At 45.3% G+C, this 19960-nt stretch overlaps 2 protein-coding genes across 2 annotated transcripts; both read right to left on the minus strand.

Moving 5' to 3' along the window:
• Positions 1 to 396: 396 nt before the first annotated feature.
• rpl35a (ribosomal protein L35a) lies at positions 397 to 3855 on the minus strand. The gene is made up of 5 exons (XM_030392084.1): positions 3742 to 3855; positions 2800 to 2836; positions 2207 to 2359; positions 1689 to 1833; positions 397 to 489 (listed from the first exon to the last, which is right to left on the minus strand). Exons 2-5 carry the CDS (start codon positions 2808 to 2810, stop codon positions 466 to 468), a joined length of 333 nt encoding a protein of 110 aa, XP_030247944.1. The 5' UTR covers positions 2811 to 2836; positions 3742 to 3855; the 3' UTR covers positions 397 to 465.
• Positions 3856 to 8398: 4543 nt separating this feature from the next.
• Positions 8399 to 19936, minus strand: LOC115566434 (leucine-rich repeat and calponin homology domain-containing protein 3-like). The gene is made up of 13 exons (XM_030392319.1): positions 19856 to 19936; positions 19576 to 19621; positions 19333 to 19455; positions 17866 to 17910; positions 16906 to 16959; positions 13639 to 13710; positions 12965 to 13036; positions 12642 to 12672; positions 12443 to 12556; positions 12238 to 12329; positions 11942 to 12079; positions 11785 to 11862; positions 8399 to 11386 (listed from the first exon to the last, which is right to left on the minus strand). Exons 3-13 carry the CDS (start codon positions 19420 to 19422, stop codon positions 11186 to 11188), a joined length of 987 nt encoding a protein of 328 aa, XP_030248179.1. The 5' UTR covers positions 19423 to 19455; positions 19576 to 19621; positions 19856 to 19936; the 3' UTR covers positions 8399 to 11185.
• Positions 19937 to 19960: the final 24 nt, after the last annotated feature.

The following is a 19960-nucleotide window of genomic DNA, read 5'->3' on the forward strand; positions in this document are numbered from 1 at the left end:
TAGATTATAATTAGATACATTAATATAAAATATAACAACTAAACTCCAATAAAGAGTCGCACCTCACTCCCCAGCAGAGGGAGACATCAGACACTGTTCTGGACCCGCCGGGTCTCTTCACCAGAACATTCAAATATATCCTTACAATGAGTCACTTTGTGCTGACGCAGCATTAATCAAGAGTAGCTACAGATTTAAAGAGTACGATATGACTCTTAAATGTAACTGAGTACATGTACAACCTGCACCATCACTCTCCCAGCATGCTTTGCTTCGAGTTGAGGCAGTGAACTTGAAGTTAAACACCTTCAGTGAAATTAAAGGGACAGTTCAGATCGTTTGTAATGATGTCTCAGCAATCAACAGGCTAATAAAGAGAAGAGTCGGTGCAGCAGCAGCTTTGGACCTGATCAGTTTATTGTTTCTGTACAAACAAGAACATGAGACGCTGCAGATGTTTCCTCTTCACACTCGAGAGGGATACAGCATCTGGAAGAGACGGACAGAGAGGACACATGAGGACACAACAATCTTGGGATATGTGAGGCTACGAAGGATCGCAGCGGTGCGTCCTCCAAAAACAGGGAAAAGGAGCATTGAAAGGAGCCTTCGCGTGACGTAATTGGGCGTCAAATGCTCCTTCGAAGGATGCAGCACCTGGACTGGGACACAGCCATAGAGTCACCCGACCAATCAGCTCATCACATGTCACATCCCCGCCCCTCTCTCACTTTTCTTCTTTTAACACATTTCTACCTTTTTTGTTTACAATCCAAACATCCACCCAGTGATCGGCCTGAACGCCGTCTTCTTCCATATATCTGCCACACAATATGTCAGGTTTAAAATGGATTTATATTTCATGTTTCGGAGCTTCAGTTTGTTCTAAAGCTGCTCGTCGACTCGACACTAAACACAGACTTCACTAAACACAGATGTTCTCCTCTGATGGTAAACACCGTCTGTCCACACGACCTTTTTAAAGCAGGAGACAAACTGTTCAACACCAGAGATCATTCTGAGCACATGAGGTGACATCATCTTATACACAGGGTTCATACACATTTTTCAAGGTCAAATTCAAGCACTTTTGGGGGTAATTTTCAAATTTTTCCAGCACCTTATTGCTGGGGTAAAATACATTTCTACAGGAATATATACACTCATGATTTTTTTTTCACTTTTTAATCACAATTATGTACATTGTATTTATGCTGTAAACATCTAAAATTATGTTTCATAATAGCAAAAACTTTAGAAATTTAAGTTAATAAAAGCTGATACAAGTTTTATGCAAAAAAAGGGAAGCCACTTGGCGTTCTTCAGGCACACTTACACCGACAGAAAGACCTGAGAGCACCCTGTCATTTTCTTTTATGACAAATTTGTATAAGCTGTTCAGCTCCTCAGCCGTCCTTCTCTAGTGCTACCAGCTGCATGTGTGACGATACACACACTGATTTTATTTCACCTTGTAATAAGCAAACTATCCAGTCAAGACAGTTATAATGTCAAGCACTTTTCAAGCACTTAAACTAAAATCCAAGCACTTCTCAGACCTTAAACACAATTTTGAAATTTACTTTCAAGGATTTCAAGCATCCACACGAACCCTGTATACAAATACAATGATACATGGTGTCCCTGAACACACCACCCCTCAGACATCCTGGGGTCCCTGAACTCACCACTCTGACTCTGTGTCCGATGGCTTTGGCCGGCAGGTTGCTGCTGAACTTGGCCCGGACCATCCCGCTGCTGCCGTGCGCCCTGGTCACCTTTCCCCAGATCACTCGGGTCTTGTTGGGTTTACCGCCCGGCGTCACCGTGTTCCTGCACACGAGAGGAGACATGCATTCATATTACAGGACAGCCCAGACGGGTGGAGACATACAGCTCAATGATGGAGTATTATACATAACTTTCATCGAAAACAGACTGTATGATCGATATGAACTGCAGTCTGAATGCAAACCAGACTTCATTCATGATTTTAACATGTTAATTAGTATTTTAATGTCCAACGTCTCAGCTGAGTTGTTCTCTGTAGAACTGATGGAACTCCAACTGCTGCTGTCGAGCATCTCTGACCGACATGTCACCGTGTTAAAACAAGCGTGCCGTCATAAAGACCCTCTGTGATCACAAACACTGGGCAGGTGTTCGCTCCTCACACATCCGACCTCTGACCCCTGCTGGTTCTTACTTCTTAGCCTTGTAGACGTAGGCGCAGCGTTTGCCCAGGTAGAAGTCCACCTCGTCTCTGGTGTAACATCCCTCCAGCTTCAGCAGAGCAGTGTGTTCACGCTGGTTCCTCAGACCGCGCTTATAGCCGGTGAAGATGGCCTTACTCCACAGTCTGCACACACACACACACACACACACAGTTAATATATTGAATTTAAACAGGCAGCATTTCTTCTTCTCTGCTTTCTGCAGCTCAGAGCAGAAACATGGTCCACACAAGTCTAAGTGCACCTGGTCCAGCTTCCTGCGTGAACATACACCTGTATGTAAAGTGCACAAACATACGTCAGTCCTTCTTTGGCCGACACAGAGCTGAAGTGTCTCCATGAGCTGAACCTGCATCCTGCCTCACAGCAGAGGTGACGAGGTGTCAGAGACGCAGCTCACTGACTGAGCTGTAATCTACAGGTGACGCTGCAGAACAGAACGACACCTGAGATCGATCCTGTGCAGCTTGAAGCTTCTGTTCTGACACTTGTGGACCACATTTCTGCTCAGAGAGAAGAAGAGTCTGACCTGAGTCAGCACAACTGTGTTCAGGAGTGTTCTTACCTTCCAGGCATCGTCAGTCTTCTCCAGGTGAGTCCACCTGCACAGACAGATACACATTAACACTACAGATCATGTCATGTGAATGTTTGCAGTCAGACGTTACAGGAATCCTTTCAGCTGCCGGACACCAGACCGCTTCATAATGAGCTGTTTTCATGCTCCATCACATGTTTACACGGTGGAGCCTGAGGAAGCCCTGAGGTGAGGCTCATGTACCTGATGTGCACGGGGACAGTGTGTCTGCAGCAGGACTCATCATACAGTTTGTACAGGAACAAACAAACATGAACATGTCACACAGAACTCAGTTATCCAGTCTGTCAGGAGCAGTCAGGTCCAACAGTCCTGTAATAAACGCTGAGGGCTGCTCAGTGACTTAGCTGCAGCTAGCTTCAGCTAGCTGTACCCGTTACGATGCATTGTGACCCAATGTTACCAGGAGGGGGGCTAACGTCTTACACTGACGATCCAACCTACAGACACTTCATTCACAGGTCACAGTTTAATCTGTAACACCTTCTAATTCAAACGACCGTAAACAAACATTTCACCCATGAGACAGTCAGTCTGATGCTAACATGCTAACGCTAGCTGTGCGCGCTGTTACCGGCACACCGTCACCAGTGAACCCGGGAGAATATCACCACGAGCAGACCGGACTGTGAGACCGCCATGTTGTCACGGCTCAGCCTCGACACACACCGGGACATCAGACTGAATCTGCCCCAGCATTCAGCTCTGCAACTCGGACTATATCCGCTCTGTTAGCCGCTGTTAGCTTCATCCAAACTCAATCTCGGCCATCACAGACTCCATCACCGACACAAACACACCGACGAACAGAAGACACACTGACCGTAAAGTGACCGTGATTATCAGGCAGAAATAACGCGGATTAACGGCAATATTAAAACATTTAGTCGGACATGTTGGTTCTCTTACCTTCACTGTGAGGAGAAAAATGGAGGAAAAGGAAGTGAGAAAGGCATGCTGGGAAATTATCGTAAACAGGGTGCCCGCGGACCCGCCTGAACAAAATGGAGCCGGTCAGTTATTATGAGTTTAATTATATTTAATTTTTAACTTTGGACGAATATTTTATGAAGACAAACGCACAATAATAACTTTGTTACACGCAGTTTTATTATTTCTATGTTTATTTTAACAATATGTTCCTCCTGTCACATTATTATCTTTAGAATATTTTCTCTATTTTGCTTTACGTGTTTTTTCGTGAAGAACTTTAAACTGTAGAAAAGCTTTTAATTTGCAGATATTAAATTAACTTCTTATCATTCAAAGATGTTTAATGTTTATTTAATGAACGCATGTCAAAATATTTCTAATTTAGTTTGAAACTGACGTGTGTTTGTCGTTATGACCTGTAACTAATGATTTAAGGTCTTTTAGTTTAATAGTTTAAAGGTCGTGTTTGTGAGTTTTGAGTCTCAACACGTTTTATTTCTGCACATTATTGGTTTGGGTGTGTGTGTAAATAAATGAACTTGAAGTTCTAAAAGTAAAAGTGTTCATTCTGTTGAATCAGAATCATAAATGATAGTTTTATAATTGTTCATCACTTTGTTGTTGCTGCTGGTAAATATAGATTATGGATCATTGTAATGTTTTTATATTTACATAACAGACTTATCAACAAAATAACATTATTTATGTATTGTGTATAATTTATATTGTTGGTCTCAATCTGCAAAATGACCAGTAATTAAAACTGTCAGATAAATGTAATGGAGTAAAATGTTTAATACAATAAAAAATACTCAAGGAAAGTACAAGTACTCCAAATATAGATACCAGTACAGTAATGGAGTAAATGTACCTGAATGAGAAACACAAAGTTAATAGCATGTGAGGTTTTAAAGCTGTAATGTGGGTGAGCCGCTAACTGCTGCTCGCTAACTGCTGCTCGCTACACTCTCACTGAGCCGTGCAGCTTCTTATCTGTTTATGAGACAACAGAAACAGTAACATCAGTGAAAAGAGTCAAATTAAAATATTTATTTAATGCACTTAAACTTAACTCAACTTTTCTTACAGCTGTGTTCAAATCTTTTATACAGTTTTCAGCAAAAACAATAAAACGAAGTGAAAAAATGTAAAACTTAAAAACTGTGAGAGTCTGTTCGTCCTCCATGAAGAAACGGTGGAATGTCCTTTAAAACCACGTGACACTCGCACATGGAACCGTCACATGACCCGTCACCGCAGCAGGAGAAACACATGAAGAAGAAAAACAAACATCTGTACAAACATGAAACCAGATGTGTTCAACACCGGCAGGGCACCTGTCAGCACTACTGTCAATCACTGCAGCTGGGAGGACTGCCGGGCCCCGGGAGGACTGCCGGGCCCCGGGGGGCCTGCCGGGCCCCGGGAGGACTGCCGGGCCCCGGGGGGCCTGCCGGCCCCGGGAGGACTGCCGGGCCCCGGGAGGACTGCCGGCCTCACAGGCGGCTCATTAAAAAGCGCTGAACCCACTGATGATCTGAAACACCTGCAGAGGGCGGGGCCAGTGTTCAGCCTCTGATTGGTGGAGCTTCCCAGCCTGGGAGTCAAATTTCGAAGAAGAATGTTTTAGACACTGGAGTTGTGATGCTGCGTTCAGGGGAAACAGGAAGAAACTGAAGGTTTGATGCTCCCTCATGTCCCACAGCAAGTGAATGCAACACAAGCACTCATTAAAACGTGTTGTGTCGTTAAACTTTAGTTACAGTTCTCTCCCGTCAGTTGAATCAGCTCAGTGTTAACCTCCACACAACAGGATATTATGGGATGTATTGTGTCAGCTCACTGTAACTGATCAGATTATTGACCTCTGAACATAGAAAATGTTTGTCAGCACAAATCGGCTCCTAACGACCTGATGTGGGAGCAGAACTTAGAGGAACATGATTGTGTTTCTTAAACCAGCATTCAGAGATTTGTGAGCATGAGAAGTGTCACTGAACGCAACATGTAATAGAGGGAGCTGCAGTTACAGGAGCAGGCGATGACACGCGTTTTATGTTTTGGGAGAACTGCTCCTTTAAACACCGACTCGGAGCTCCGCCCACTGCGATGTGTATTTTTACATTCTCAAACTAGAAACTCGTCCTTCGACCTCAGACTACAGACTGCGTCTGTCTGAATGTCGTCATGGCAACACACACGTTTCAGCCTCATATATATATTTATATGTATATATTTACAGAATATATTTGTACAAATACATTTGATAAAGATAAAAACTGAAAGTGTGACAGCACAACAGCTCACACAGTGTTTTAGTGTCAGATCAGGATTCATGTCATCATCAAAATGTCCCAGAATGCAACAGAAACCCGAGGAGGAGAGGGTGGAGAGACAACCTGATCGTCCTCCAATCACATCAGGAGACAGCTCAGACTGTCAGGAAGAATAAAAACACCAGAATAATATTAATTAACGACAGGGTGCAAATAAAAACTAAAGAGAAGAGACGACGTCCGCCTGTTGGCTGTGAGACTGAAGACCATAAACATCCTCCGAGTCAGAATTCAGGGTTCAGCAGTCCTTTGTCTTCACCAGGTGACGTCCATCGGTGACACTCAGACTGACGTCCAATCAGACCACAGTAAGGATGAAAAAAAGATGCTAATTTAATTTAACTGTCAGTTTTAACGTTTGGATCTGACGGAGACACGAAGACCTGAAGAATCACATGATAACAGCTACATGTTGGCTAATGTTAGCCATGTTAGCTTTAACTCAAAACATATTAATGTAGTGTTAGCTAATGTTTATCATCATAGCTAGCTACGTTAGCCTAACCTCCAAACTTAGTGCTGATTTTAGCCAACCTTATGAATCCATTATCGTTAGCAACTTGCCGCGCCAATTTAATCTCAAAACCAACTAGCATTACATTAGCTACATGTCGGAACCAAGTAGAATAATGTTAGCATGTGTAACATTACAGCTGTCATTAAATCTCTAAAGCACCAAATATTTCAGCTAATTATTAGCAACTAGACATGAGATTTAAATTTAACTGAACCAATTTAGTTCATGTTTGCTAATATTCGTGAGCGATTTCATATCTATTACTTAACATTTCATATCCTTTTGTACTGTTGTTGTAATTTAGATTTTTGTAATATTGGCTTTAAGCCCACAGTAACCTTAAATAATGTGTGAAACTATTTGAGTTGGTTTCATCTACATACAAACTAGCTTCATAATGTTTGCTAATATTAGCAGTAGGTTGCATTAAGCTACCTCAAAACAACTATATAAGTGTTTACTAAAATAGCACTATGCTACATTAGCTTCAGCTCCATCCTGAATCATGTTAACTCATGCTTACAGCTAGCTGTCTTAGCTTAGCCTGCACTCCAATCTAGACTCATGCGAATATAAGCAGTTAATTAAATTAACTTAAATAAAATGCTATAAATGCTAGCTAATCTTAGCATCAACCTATATTTGCTTCAGCCCCAAACCAAGTGTTAATGGTTACAGCTAGCAGAGCTAGCTTTATCTATTTGCTATTCATAATATTAGCAAATATTAGCTGCAAGCTATGCTTACATCATCTCCATAGCAACTACCCCAGTAAAGGGTCAACGTTAGCAGCATGCTACATTAGTGTCATTTAAAAAAAGCCTGCTGTATGCTTATGTTAGCAGCAAGCAGCGTGATGTTTAAAACCAACTTTATCAATTTAATAAAAATTAATCAACAATGTAGTTACATTAGCATGTTACTACATTTGCTTCATTTCCAAACCAACTGCATCAGGTCTTCACTCGTTTTTTTTAACTTTCATGCTTTGTGTCTAAACATGTCAGGACCTTGTGTTTAGTGGATCTATAAATAAATTAAAGGTTGATAATGTCAGTGTTAAAACTGACAGTTCAGCCGATCAAAGTCAGAACAAAAAAAAAAAGTAGGTAAAAATCAGTTCTAACATCCTCAGAGAGCCAGAGATTAATTTACAAACCAACTGGACCCATAAAGGTGGCGGCAGACCAAACTATGAGATCTATGATGGTCCTGAGTCTGTGGACTCGTCCTGAACTCAGAGGCCTGTCGCTTTAGTTTGGTGTGAGCTGAAACCTGCTGAAACCGTTTCATCCTCAGTCTTCGTCTCCTTCAGATCCAAACTGTTTCAGGTTTTATCTAAAGGTCGTCTGTCGGAGCGACACAGGAGGCAGACTGAGCGTGTGCGGTGTGGTCGTGTGGACTAGATGTTGACGGAGGGTCCAGGTGTGGTTGTCGTCGTGGTGATGGGGTGTCTGGGCGGGGCCAGGTTGAGCAGGGCGCCGACGGTCCCGGCCACCTGGGGGAGCCCTCGCTCCTCCAGGATGTGCAGAGGAAGACACAACTGACTCTACAGAGACAGAAACCACAGAAGAAACACAGCGGGACAAAAGAAAACAACAGAAATGCGGGTCAACGGATGGAAAATCAAACCAAAGGAGAAAATAATTGTAACCATGGCAACACAGGAGAAATGAGGAGCAGCAACATCAACTGAAAAGAGAAACATGAAGCGATGGAGGAGAAGAACAGGTGAGAAACCCACAGAATCACTGAGGGAGGTTCTGACAGACACACAGAGTCCAGCTGCTTCACTTTGTTTATTCATGTTGAGGCACCACACACTCGTCTTCACCTTCATCATCCTCACTCTTCTTCTCTATAAAAAACATGTGTCATCAAAGGAAGTTCGCCACTTCACAGCTGGAGGGTTCTACTGCAGAACCTTCAACAGGTTCTCCTCATGTTTCCACTGCATTTTACAAACTGGATCGAGTCCAACAGACGCCCTAGTTGTGTTCTCTCTCTACAAACTCCTCCGTAACAGAACACAAACCAGGTCCAGTTACTCATCATCATGGCGAGCGGAGAACAGTGGAAACAAAATCAGAACCGCAGACAACAGAGACATGATTGGATCGGTTCCTGCTGGGACATTAAAGCTGTATGATCACTGTCAGTATCACACAGCACCAACACGGTCTGGACCACCTGACACACAGTACAAACAGTAAAAAACACACTCAGACAGACAGCCAATCTTAAGGCACAGGGGGCGGGGCTTCAACCAACAGGAAACAAGCTTCAGGGTCAACATCCAATGGGATTGTCAAGTTTTCACTTCACCCGAAGGATCACATGATCCTCCGTGGCATCAAAGAATCTGTGACCCTCAGGAGATGAGACGTACAGCAGAGGTGGACAGTCAAAAAGTCAGAACCAACAAGACCCAAAGTCAGGACCAACAAGTCCCAAAGTCAGGACCAACAAGACCCAAAGTCAGGACCAACAAGACCCAAAGTCAGGACCAACAAGACCCAAAGTCAAGACCAATAAGTGCTAAAGTCAGGACCAACAAGACCCAAAGTCAGGACCAACAAGACCCAAAGTCAGGACCAACAAGACCCAACAAGACCCAAAGTCAGGACCAACAAGACCCAAAGTCAGGACCAACAAGACCCAAAGTCAGGACCAACAAGACCCAAAGTCAGGACCAGCAAGACCCAAAGTCAGGACCAACAAGACCCAAAGTCAGGACCAACAAGTGCCAAAGTCAGGACCAACAAGTGCCAAAGTCAGGACCAACAAGTCCCAAAGTCAGGACCAACAAGTCCCAAAGTCAGGACCAACAAAGTCAGGACCAACAAGTGCTAAAGTCAGGACCAACAAGACCCAAAGTCAGGACCAACAAGTGCTAAAGTCAGGACCAACAAGTCCCAAAGTCAGGACCAACAAGTCCCAAAGTCAGGACCAACAAGACCCAAAGTCAGGACCAACAAGTCCCAAAGTCAGGACCAACAAGACCCAAAGTCAGGACCAACAAGACCCAAAGTCAGGACCAACAAAGTCAGGACCAACAAGTGCTAAAGTCAGGACCAACAAGTCCCAAAGTCAGGACCAACAAAGTCAGGACCAACAAGTGCTAAAGTCAGGACCAACAAGACCCAAAGTCAGGACCAACAAGTGCTAAAGTCAGGACCAACAAGACCCAAAGTCAGGACCAACAAGTGCTAAAGTCAGGACCAACAAGTCCCAAAGTCAGGACCAACAAGACCCAAAGTCAGGACCAACAAGTGCTAAAGTCAGGACCAACAAAGTCAGGACCAACAAGTCCCAAAGTCAGGACCAACAAAGTCAGGACCAACAAGTCCAAAAGTCAGGACCAACAAGTCCCAAAGTCAGGACCAACAAGTGCTAAAGTCAGGACCAACAAGTGCTAAAGTCAGGACCAACAAGTTCTAAGGTCAGGACCAACAAGTTCTAAGGTCAGGACCAACAGGTGCATAACTTGCAATCAAATAGTCCCAACAGAAGATCAACAGGTCTAAGTTAAGACCAAGTCCAAATGTATAAGCAGGTTGAACCAACACGTCGAAAGTCTGGGCTAACAAGTCCCGGGTCGTAACCTTTGTGGTTAGAGTCCATCCATATGATCTGTCTGCTGGTCTTGACTAACAAACACACCATTATGTCCTAATCTGAAACCTGATTGGCTGCTGTTGGATTGATTGATTCAAATAGTTCCTGTTGTCAAAATTAAGAAGGTTACAGGATGACATCATCACATCTAACGTCATCAGCATCGTATCCCAGGTCCAAGTCTGACGGTCCGAGTCCAAACCTCTGCAGTCCAGAAGGGATTTCAGGACGTTAAAGGCTCGAGTGATTTCATTTTAAATGATCATCATCATCATCAATAGAAAACAGTCACCAACACTGACAGCAGAACATTTTTACTCCGAAAGAAAACGGATCTGGATTAATTAAGAGCAAAAACAATTCTGATCCGGTAAAATTCAACTGAACTGGTCCAGTTGCCTCGTGGTCTCAGAGTCACAGACTTCAGGTTGGACTGATGGGGGGTTGATGCTCAGACATCAGGAGGGTCTCTGAAAACAACAGCTGCAGTTCAGGTGGTTCAGAAACCTGATCAGCGCAGACCCAGGATTACAAGTCCCATCTGGTCTATGAATGCCTCTGGATCCCCAAGAGGGTCTGAAAGTGCTCCGTTATCTCAATATTCAAACTCTTATTACGTCCCTCTGCTCTCTAACGTCCGACTCCTCTGGTGGTCTGGTGATGTTCACTTCAGAGGACGTCTGTGCCACGACATGGATTCAGGCAGGAAGCAGGAAGTATACGCATGACTTACAGAACAAAGTGAACTTTGTGCTAAACAAGTCCAAACACAAAATACTGAGTTATTACTTTAAAATGTTGTGCTGTGAATCGTACTTTTATCACTGACTTATTCTGCTGCACTGAGCAGTTTTTGTGGAGGATATTTAAATAAATTTTCAGATGTCTGTTGACACGTTTGTCTCGTCCTTGTATGTGCTGTGTTGGACATTTTGTGCTCAGGTGGGGTTCAGACACGTGGGGCCAGGTGTACGTAGATGGCACACAGCACCGACATGACGGACAGATAGAAGAGGGCGAAGCCTGCAAGCTGGACCCGACGGGAGGGGCTGATAATCGGAGGCGGAGCCATGGAAAGCAACATGCCCACCGTGCCATAAACCCCGCCTCCGTCCCCCTCCAGGACCTCCCCCACCGAGCAGAGACGGTCCTGAGCGTTGGAGTCAGGTGGGATGAAGGTGACGAGGGATAAAAGTCAGAAGACAACAGAGTGACAGAAGAGGATTAATGAACGGAGAGATGATGAAAGAGAAGAAAGAAAAGCTGTTAGTGGTTCAGACACATTCACACTACACAGATCTCAGGTCAGTGACTGAACCTCAGATCTCAGGTCAGTGACTGAACCTCAGATCTCAGGTCAGTGATTGAACCTCAGATCTCAGGTCAGTGACTGAACCTCAGATCTCAGGTCAGTGACCGACATCAGCCTGATATCAAACATCTGCTTACATTCAGTAGCACATAGATCTGATTCGAATGTCAGCTATCGCAGGTGAGGTATCACCTTTAATCAGTCCTGAGGTGTGTGTGTGTGTGTGTGTGTGTTACCTGTGGGACTCCAATCCTGCGACACGCCTCCAGGAAGTTCTCAACGTTCCGTCGACATTTGGCCATGGTGAGTTTGGGCTGCGGGACAAAGAGGAGCAGAGTTACAATGACGATGATGACGATGATGACGATGACGACGGCGACGACGTGTACTCACCACAGCGGGGGAGGGGACGTGGATGCTGGGGACGGATCGTGGTCTCACGTGATTGGCAAGGTGACAGAGCACCACCCCGTCTGTCAGGGCGGCTCCCAGGTCGCTGGGCAGAGACACCTTCAGACGAGCCTCGATGTTCTGGACAGACAGGCAGATGGGGAGAGACAGACAGGTTAAAAGCTTTTTTGGATGTTGGGGTGCATGCTAGAAGATATTAGCTTGATAAAGGTTGTAAATAACTGTAAACCTGTCAAGACACAGGTGTGAAAGGTGTGACAGCACGTGGAAATACGAACCTTTCGGAGCTGCTCCACCAGCTCAGCATCTTCTCCAACCAGAGGAGGAGCAGCAGAAGCCTCATCCTGGTTCTGAGGAGCGGCAGCATCACCTGGAGGACACAGAGGACATTCTGTTGGTCAGAGAGCTTACAGGTGAACATGATGACCTCATCCCGGGATGTTACAGGTAGGCAGGAGAGAAAAATGACCACTCCAGTCTCACCTTTCCTCTTCTCTTCCTTCTGACCAAGACGAAACAGGAAGCTCTCTGGTCTCAGGCTGGCTGTCCGACAGGAGGCCACGCCCCCTGAGCTGGGGTAAGAAGGCGACTGATTGGCTGGAAGAAAAAACAGAATCAGTCAAAGTCAGTCAGGAAATAAATAAGTGAACGTGAAGGCAGAGTCCAGTCTGTGAAGGCTTACCTGTAGGAGACAGAGCAGCTCTGTCCTCCCCCTGCAGAGAGACACAAGACAGTTACACACCTGAACACACACCTGGACAAAACACACACCTGACACACCATACATCCCTCAGCTCCCACAGGTTTTATTCACATTGATCGCTTCATATTTGTTCCTGCAGATTAAACTCTGATCACATGTATATGTTTTAAATCTCACTGAGCGTTTGTTTCAGCTGACTGAATGTTCAGGAGCTTATTCTGACTCCTGACACCTTCAGTGAACATGACAGACAGATAGACAGGCAGACAGACAGACAGGTGGCAGCATGCAGGTTGCAGTACCTGCAGCAGACAGGAGGTGGAGCTGTCAGAAGCGAGAGAGCGACAGCCATCTACAAACAATCCAGTCACAGACTGACAGACAGGAGGAAGAGGAAGAGGACAAGAAGAAGAAGAAGAAGAAGCAGAAGAAGAAGCAGAAGCAGACGAAGAAGAAGAAGAAGCAGAAGCAAACGAAGAAGAAGAAGAAGCAGACAAAGAAGAAGAAGAAGCAGACAAAGAAGAATAGGAGGAAGAAGAGGAGAAAACAGTAGAAAAGGTCCAGAAATAAAAGATGAAGGCTGAAGTTAAAAACACAAAGTGAACTGTGAGAGAGGAAAGTGATTCAGATGTGAACGTCACTGTTGTCTGCAGATATCTGTGAGTTTATCTGAGCTGATCCAGAGTCTGCTGAAGTTGAATGATTGTGATAGACTGAAGGATGATTGGATCACTGACCCGTTTCTGTCCTCACAGTATCAGAACCTACTCTGTCAGCTGCCATTGTTACTTTGAAAATCAGGGATGCAGCGATCCAATCAGATCAGAGATCAGCCATGATGTCACTGATCCACATTAAACACATCCAGAAGCATTGTCTGAACTCATGTTAACTGATCTCAGATCAGTACTCAGCAAAATGAGACAACAGTGACGATCTTCAGCTGATCCTGAATCAGAAGAGTCCGGTGAGTCACCTGTCTGTGAGAACCAGGACGTCTCTTTATAGTGTTTGTGTCAAAGTCTGTCTCAAAGACCAGCACAGCACACTGAGACACAGACAGGTCAGAGAGACAGACAGGTCAGAGAGAGAGACAGACAGGTCAGAGAGAGACAGGTCAGAGAGAGAGAGAGACAGGTCAGAGAGAGAGAGAGAGAGAGAGAGACAGGTCAGAGAGAGAGAGAGAGAGAGAGAGACAGGTCAGAGAGAGAGAGAGAGAGAGAGAGAGAGACAGGTCAGAGAGAGAGAGAGACAGGTCAGAGAGAGAGAGACAGGTGAGAGAGAGAGAGACAGACAGGTCAGAGAGAGAGAGAGACAGGTCAGAGAGAGAGAGACAGGTGAGAGAGAGAGAGACAGGTCAGAGAGAGAGAGACAGGTCAGAGAAAGAGACAGACAGGTCAGAGAGAGAGAAAGACAGACAGGTCAGAGAGAGAGAGAGACAGACAGGTCAGAGAGAGAGAGAGAGAGACAGGTCAGAGAGAGAGAGACAGGTGAGAGAGAGAGAGTGACAGGTCAGAGAGAGACAGATCAGAGAGAGAGAGACAGGACAGGTCAGAGAGAGAGAGAGAGAGACAGACAGGTCAGAGAGAGAGACAGACAGGTCAGAGAGAGAGACAGACAGGTCAGAGAGTGAGAGACAGGTGAGAGAGAGAGACAGGTCAGAGAGAGAGAGACAGACAGGTCAGAGAGAGAGAGACAGACAGGTCAGAGAGAGAGAGACAGGACAGGTGAGAGAGAGAGACAGGTCAGAGAGAGAGAGACAGACAGGTCAGAGAGAGAGACAGACAGGTCAGAGAGAGAGAGAGACAGGTCAGAGAGAGAGAGACAGACAGGTCAGAGAGAGAGAGAGAGACAGGTCAGAGAGAGAGAGACAGGTCAGAGAAAGAGACAGACAGGTCAGAGAGAGAGAGAGAGACAGACAGGTCAGAGAGAGAGAGAGAGAGACAGGTCAGAGAGAGAGAGACAGGTGAGAGAGAGAGAGTGACAGGTCAGAGAGAGACAGATCAGAGAGAGAGAGACAGACAGGTCAGAGAGAGAGAGAGAGAGACAGACAGGTCAGAGAGAGAGACAGACAGGTCAGAGAGAGAGACAGACAGGTCAGAGAGTGAGAGACAGGTGAGAGAGAGAGACAGGTCAGAGAGAGAGAGACAGACAGGTCAGAGAGAGAGAGACAGACAGGTCAGAGAGAGAGAGACAGACAGGTGAGAGAGAGAGACAGGTCAGAGAGAGAGAGACAGACAGGTCAGAGAGAGAGACAGACAGGTCAGAGAGAGAGAGAGACAGGTCAGAGAGACAGACAGGTCAGAGAGAGAGAGAGAGACAGGTCAGAGAGAGAGAGACAGGTCAGAGAGAGAGAGAGAGAGAGACAGACAGGTCAGAGAGAGAGACAGACAGGTCAGAGAGAGGAGAGAGAGAGAGAGACAGACAGGTCAGAGAGAGAGACAGACAGGTCAGAGAGAGAGAGAGAGAGAGAGACAGACAGGTCAGAGAGAGAGACAGACAGGTCAGAGAGAGAGACAGACAGGTCAGAGAGAGAGCGGTTGATTGAGGCAACAAAGGAAGAAAAACTGAAGAGAAGGTGAAAAATGCAAATATAAAAACATAAAAATATAAAAACAAAGTGTAAAAGAATAAAAAGGAAGAATTGACAGACGAAGAGAAGAAACAGAGGAAGAGTTAATGCAGAAAGCAGAATCCGTTGTTATCTGAAGTTACACTGTTAAAATATTAGAAACACCTCCATGTGACTGCAGACAGACAGACAGGCTTCTGTCTTGAGACTGTATGTGGGGATAATGAAGATGAACTGTTCTTCTCACTCAGCAGCTGCCTGATGTTTCACATCACACCTGATGTTATCTGAACACCAGCTAGATTAACACAAACCACTGAAGCCACACTGATCTGAAACCAGTCAGACCAGTAAAACCAGCACAACAGACATGATATTTAACAGAACCAACAGTTAGAGTGTGAGGGAGGGAGAGGTGATGGTGACAGGGAGATGGACAGGTGTGTTCATGCTGTTTTTTTTACTTTTGAAAGCTCGCAAAAAAATTAAACATAATAAAGTGAATCTGGTGCGTTTTGTACTTGGCTACATAATTTTGTCAGAGGACGATGCGGTGTAGGCTACGTGACGCGAGGCTACGTGACGCGTGGCTACGTGACGCGTGGCTACGTGACGCGAGGCTACGTGACGCGAGGCTACGTGACGCGAGGCTACGTGACGCGTGGCTACGTGACGCGAGGCTACGTGACGCGTGGCTACGTGACGCGAGGCTACGTGACGCGTGGCTACGTGACGCGTGGCTACGTGACGCGAGGCTACGTGACGCGTGGCTACGTGACGCGTGGCTACGTGACGCGAGGCTACGTGACGCGAGGCTACGTGACGCGTGGCTACGTGACGCGAGGCTACGTGACGCGTGGCTACGTGACGCGAGGCTACGTGACGCGAGGCTACGTGACGCGTGGCTACGTGACGCGTGGGATGGAAGTAAACAGAAGCTCGAGGAGAACAAACCAGGAGACAAAATGGTCTAAAGGGCAAGTTGTGATTGTTCTTGCATGTCTGCAAGCATCATGTTGCACTGATGACGATGCAGACAGGAAACAGCTGACAAGTCATGTGAGTTGCAGGTTCGCTAAGTCAGAGTTTATTCAGTAAATCTGATTCAATCAAACATTTCGAACATGAACTCTGATTCACAAAAGAAAAAAACACCTCGAGAGAGCAAACAATCTTTGTTGAGACGTTTTTTTCAAATGTAGCTGTTTCATAACTTTTCTAATGCTTCAAGGAAACAGGACTAGTGTGTGTCAGAGATGTCCGTAGGTTAGATTATATACTGATCAATCAGATTAGTGTAACATCACCATAGATGAAGCAGTTTGTGTTACTGTGACCTCTGACCTCGTAACCTCTGATTAAACCAACTATCAGCATCAATAATCTCTCACTGATTATTCTGAGCAACACGTCACAACTTCAGGTTAAACAAGAAAACCTCAGTCACAAACAGCATCATGTTTAAGACTGAGCTGAGACTATAAATCCACAGGCTTTTAATGTGAAACAGCCACAGGAAGTGCAATTTACAGAGTGTGTGTTCCCATCTTCTTCGGTGGTGATGACACATAAACCTGAGTCAGGTGGTTTTGGTTCAATAAAGACTTTTTTTAGGTCCAGTTCAGTTAGTAGAATTTTGGGGGGGGGGGGGGGGCGTGGCCAAACTCTTACCATAAAGAGGGCGGAGTCATCTGTGTGGGTGGAGCGCCTGGAGGGGTAGATGTTCTGAACACACACACCAGACAGGGACACACACATTAACAAAGACACACACGAGGTTAGGCGAACAGGTGTGGCAGTGGAGGGGTGTGGCCTACAGGGTGAAGAGGCGGGGCTAAACACAAACTGAAACTAACTGAAACTGATGTTTATTATAAATTAACCAGTTTCTACACGGACAGCTAAAATGATGAGTCCATAAATTAACTATTTTCAAACCATTAAGTTAATCACCAATTATATTGATAATCATAATCAGTTTGAGTCAAAGTTCTCTGATGTCAACTTGTTAAATGTTTTGTGTTTCTGTCCTCCGTGACAGTAACCTGAAAACCTTCCAGACAAAACGCAGATCGACACTTTTCACCATTCTATCACATTTCAAAGACCAAACTACTAATCAGCAGTGGCGGCTGTAGTTCAAGAGGTAGAGCAGGTCGTCTAGTAATCTAGAAGGTCGCTGGTTTGAATCTCGGCTCGCCCTGGCTGCATGTCAAAGCATCCTAGCAACACACTGAACCCCAAACTGCTCCTGATGCATGACAGCCGCCACCATCAGTGTGTGAAATAATTATTGCAAGTCGCTTTGGACAAAGGCGTCTGATAAATGCCCTAAATGTAGATGTAATCAATTAATCAAGGAAATAACAGATCAATCAACAATGAAAATAATCATCAGATGTTTTCCTTTTTTTTTATCCAGGACTTTTGATACATGGAACCACTGATCCTGGACCAGGTTTAGTGAAGATGGAGTGACAGAACAACATGTAAACAGACAGGACGATGATGAAGCGGTTGGAACAGGAAATGATCAAATCCGATTCTAGCTGCTGACTGGATGGTGTTTGTTGTACCGTGAGTGAGTAGACGATGGAGGTAAACCTGTGTGATGTGTGTGTAGAGTCTCACCTCACTGTCTGGACTCGACTTTGTTGGACTCTGAGCTGCTTTGTGCTGAAAAACACAACAGAGTGACTGTATGAACATTCAGGAGACACTAAAGTTGAAGTCTGTAACTATTTTTTCTTATATTTGCTAAAATTGTCATTATGATCTGAAAGTAGAATAAGATACAGGTCAGCTATCTGTGGCTCCACCTAGTTGCTATAATTTGATTTGTCAGAATCCACCGCTTCCGCCTCAACACAACCAATCAGAGCCAAGGGGCGTGTCTGAGAAGTGTCAATCACTCTCGAGCATAAGCTGCTGGCACCCCCCCTCCCTCCCCCGCACAGGTGCAGTGCTTGCTGTCAGATATGTTCAAACTCAAACTGTAAACAGTGGTGGAGAACAGACAACAACAACAGAGCAGAAACATGCCCCACCATTGCCTGTCAAAGAGAAGAAATAAGAAGACTGAAGAAGAAAAGCAGATAAAAAATTAAGAATTGGACCGAGCCAGAGAGAAAACAAGGATAAATATCACAGCGTCATTTCAGAGGTGGATGAGCTGCAGGATCTGTCAGGACTTTTCTGCTGGACAGGTAAGAATGCTTCATATATGCTTCATTCTATGTTTTAACCCCTAGGCTAAGATGGCGGCAGTTACAGTAATACTCACAATAGCTCATATCACCGTACGATGTTGCAGTTGAGCTACGTAGCTTGTTAGCTTGTATGCTAACTCTGGTGTTTAGCTTTGTGTTTATGGCTGCTGGTCAGCAAAAGTGTCTTTAAGTGAGAAGGCAGTTATAATAACATTAGTTTGTGTTCAGGACGCTCTGAAGTGGTTGACCTGGTTTACAGAAATAACGTTACTCATGCTTGAGAAAGGCAGCATGGTGATGATGATCACATGAATGATCACCTGGTAACTCGTCTACATCAGTGTGAGGAATATTGATTGTTACTCTGGATATCTACAATGGGGCACTCGTCACTGTAATGTAGTTGTATTGATCAGAAATAGAACAATCAGGGTTTATGTTGTTGTTATTTGAAGGTGCCATCTTTGTTATCTTGCGTCCTCCGTTACCGTGGTTACAAGCCAGGCTCCTCTGTGGGAGGGGCTTAGAAGGCAGCGAGGAAGAAGGACTGACCTGGGAGCTGTTTCATTCTAAAGTACTGACTAAATCCACTTTGTTCGCAAAACTCCAGACTGCAGCTTTAATGACCCCGATAATGGATTCTGTCTTTTGGAAACAATGTGGCGTGTGACGGGTGGTTCTGGCGTGTGACGGGTGGTTCTGGCGTGTGACGGGTGGTTTTGGCGTGTGACGGGTGGTTCTGGCGTGTGACGGGTGGTTCTGGAGTGTGACGGGTGGTTCTGGCGTGTGACGGGTGGTTCTGGAGTGTGACGGGTTGTACTGGAGTGTGACGGGTGGTTCTGGAGTGTGACGGGTGGTTCTGGAGTGTGACGGGTTGTACTGGCGGTACCTTTGTGTAGCTGGTGTCTCTCTGCAGAGATCGATTCTTCTGTCTCTCCTCGTCGTACCTCAGAGCAGCGAGCTGAGCCTCCCTCCTCATCCTCTCCACCCCTCCTGCACCAGCTACACCTCTCTTAGGGGAGACAGGTTGGTCAGACAGACAGACAGGTGACAGCAAGACAGGCTGTATATTATGGGCTATAATATGGACATTGGTTGCAGTTTGCAGCAGTGCGTCTCTGTGATGTATTACCTGGCTGTGGGAGCTGGAGGGCGCTGTGACACCATCCACCACACTCCTACAGAGAGACAGACAGCAAGTGAGACAGCACGCAGTGTGAGACAGGTACTGACTCTACAGTCGTCTTTCACTGATGGATCAGTTTCTGTCTGCTGCTACACCAGACATGATGTCATGTTACTATGGCAACGAGCCAAAGTCAGTTGTCATCAGAGACGCCATTTTGATAAAAGCTACAAATATGAAACATGTGTGTGTGTACCTGTGTGTGTGTGTGTGTGTTTGTGTGTACCTGTGTGTATGTCTCCTTGTGTCTTCTGTCCTAATTGAGGTGTTTTTTCCTGGAGAACCCTGGAAACACAAACAGGAAGTGTCAAACAAAATAAAAGCCCTGTGG

The sequence above is a fragment of the Sparus aurata genome, chromosome 2 (assembly GCF_900880675.1).
Source record: "Sparus aurata chromosome 2, fSpaAur1.1, whole genome shotgun sequence".
Classification (NCBI taxonomy): domain Eukaryota; kingdom Metazoa; phylum Chordata; class Actinopteri; order Spariformes; family Sparidae; genus Sparus; species Sparus aurata.

Bases quoted from the DNA above. Each gene is read 5' to 3' on its own strand.
- LOC115566434 (XM_030392319.1), bottom strand. From the start codon at position 19,422: ATGAGGAGGGAGGCTCAGCTCGCTGCTCTGAGGTACGACGAGGAGAGA. The intron at 12,673-12,964 runs GTACTGCAACCT...GTCTCTCTGCAG, and splicing joins CCACCTCCTGTCTGCTGCAG to GGGGAGGACAGAGCTGCTCT. The intron at 12,557-12,641 runs GTAAGCCTTCAC...TTTTTCTTCCAG, and splicing joins AGCTGCTCTGTCTCCTACAG to CCAATCAGTCGCCTTCTTAC.
- rpl35a (XM_030392084.1), bottom strand. The intron at 1,834-2,206 runs GTAAGAACCAGC...TCTCGTGTGCAG, and splicing joins TACGTCTACAAGGCTAAGAA to GAACACGGTGACGCCGGGCG. The intron at 490-1,688 runs GTGAGTTCAGGG...CGTCTCTTCCAG, and splicing joins TCGGACACAGAGTCAGAGTG to ATGCTGTATCCCTCTCGAGT.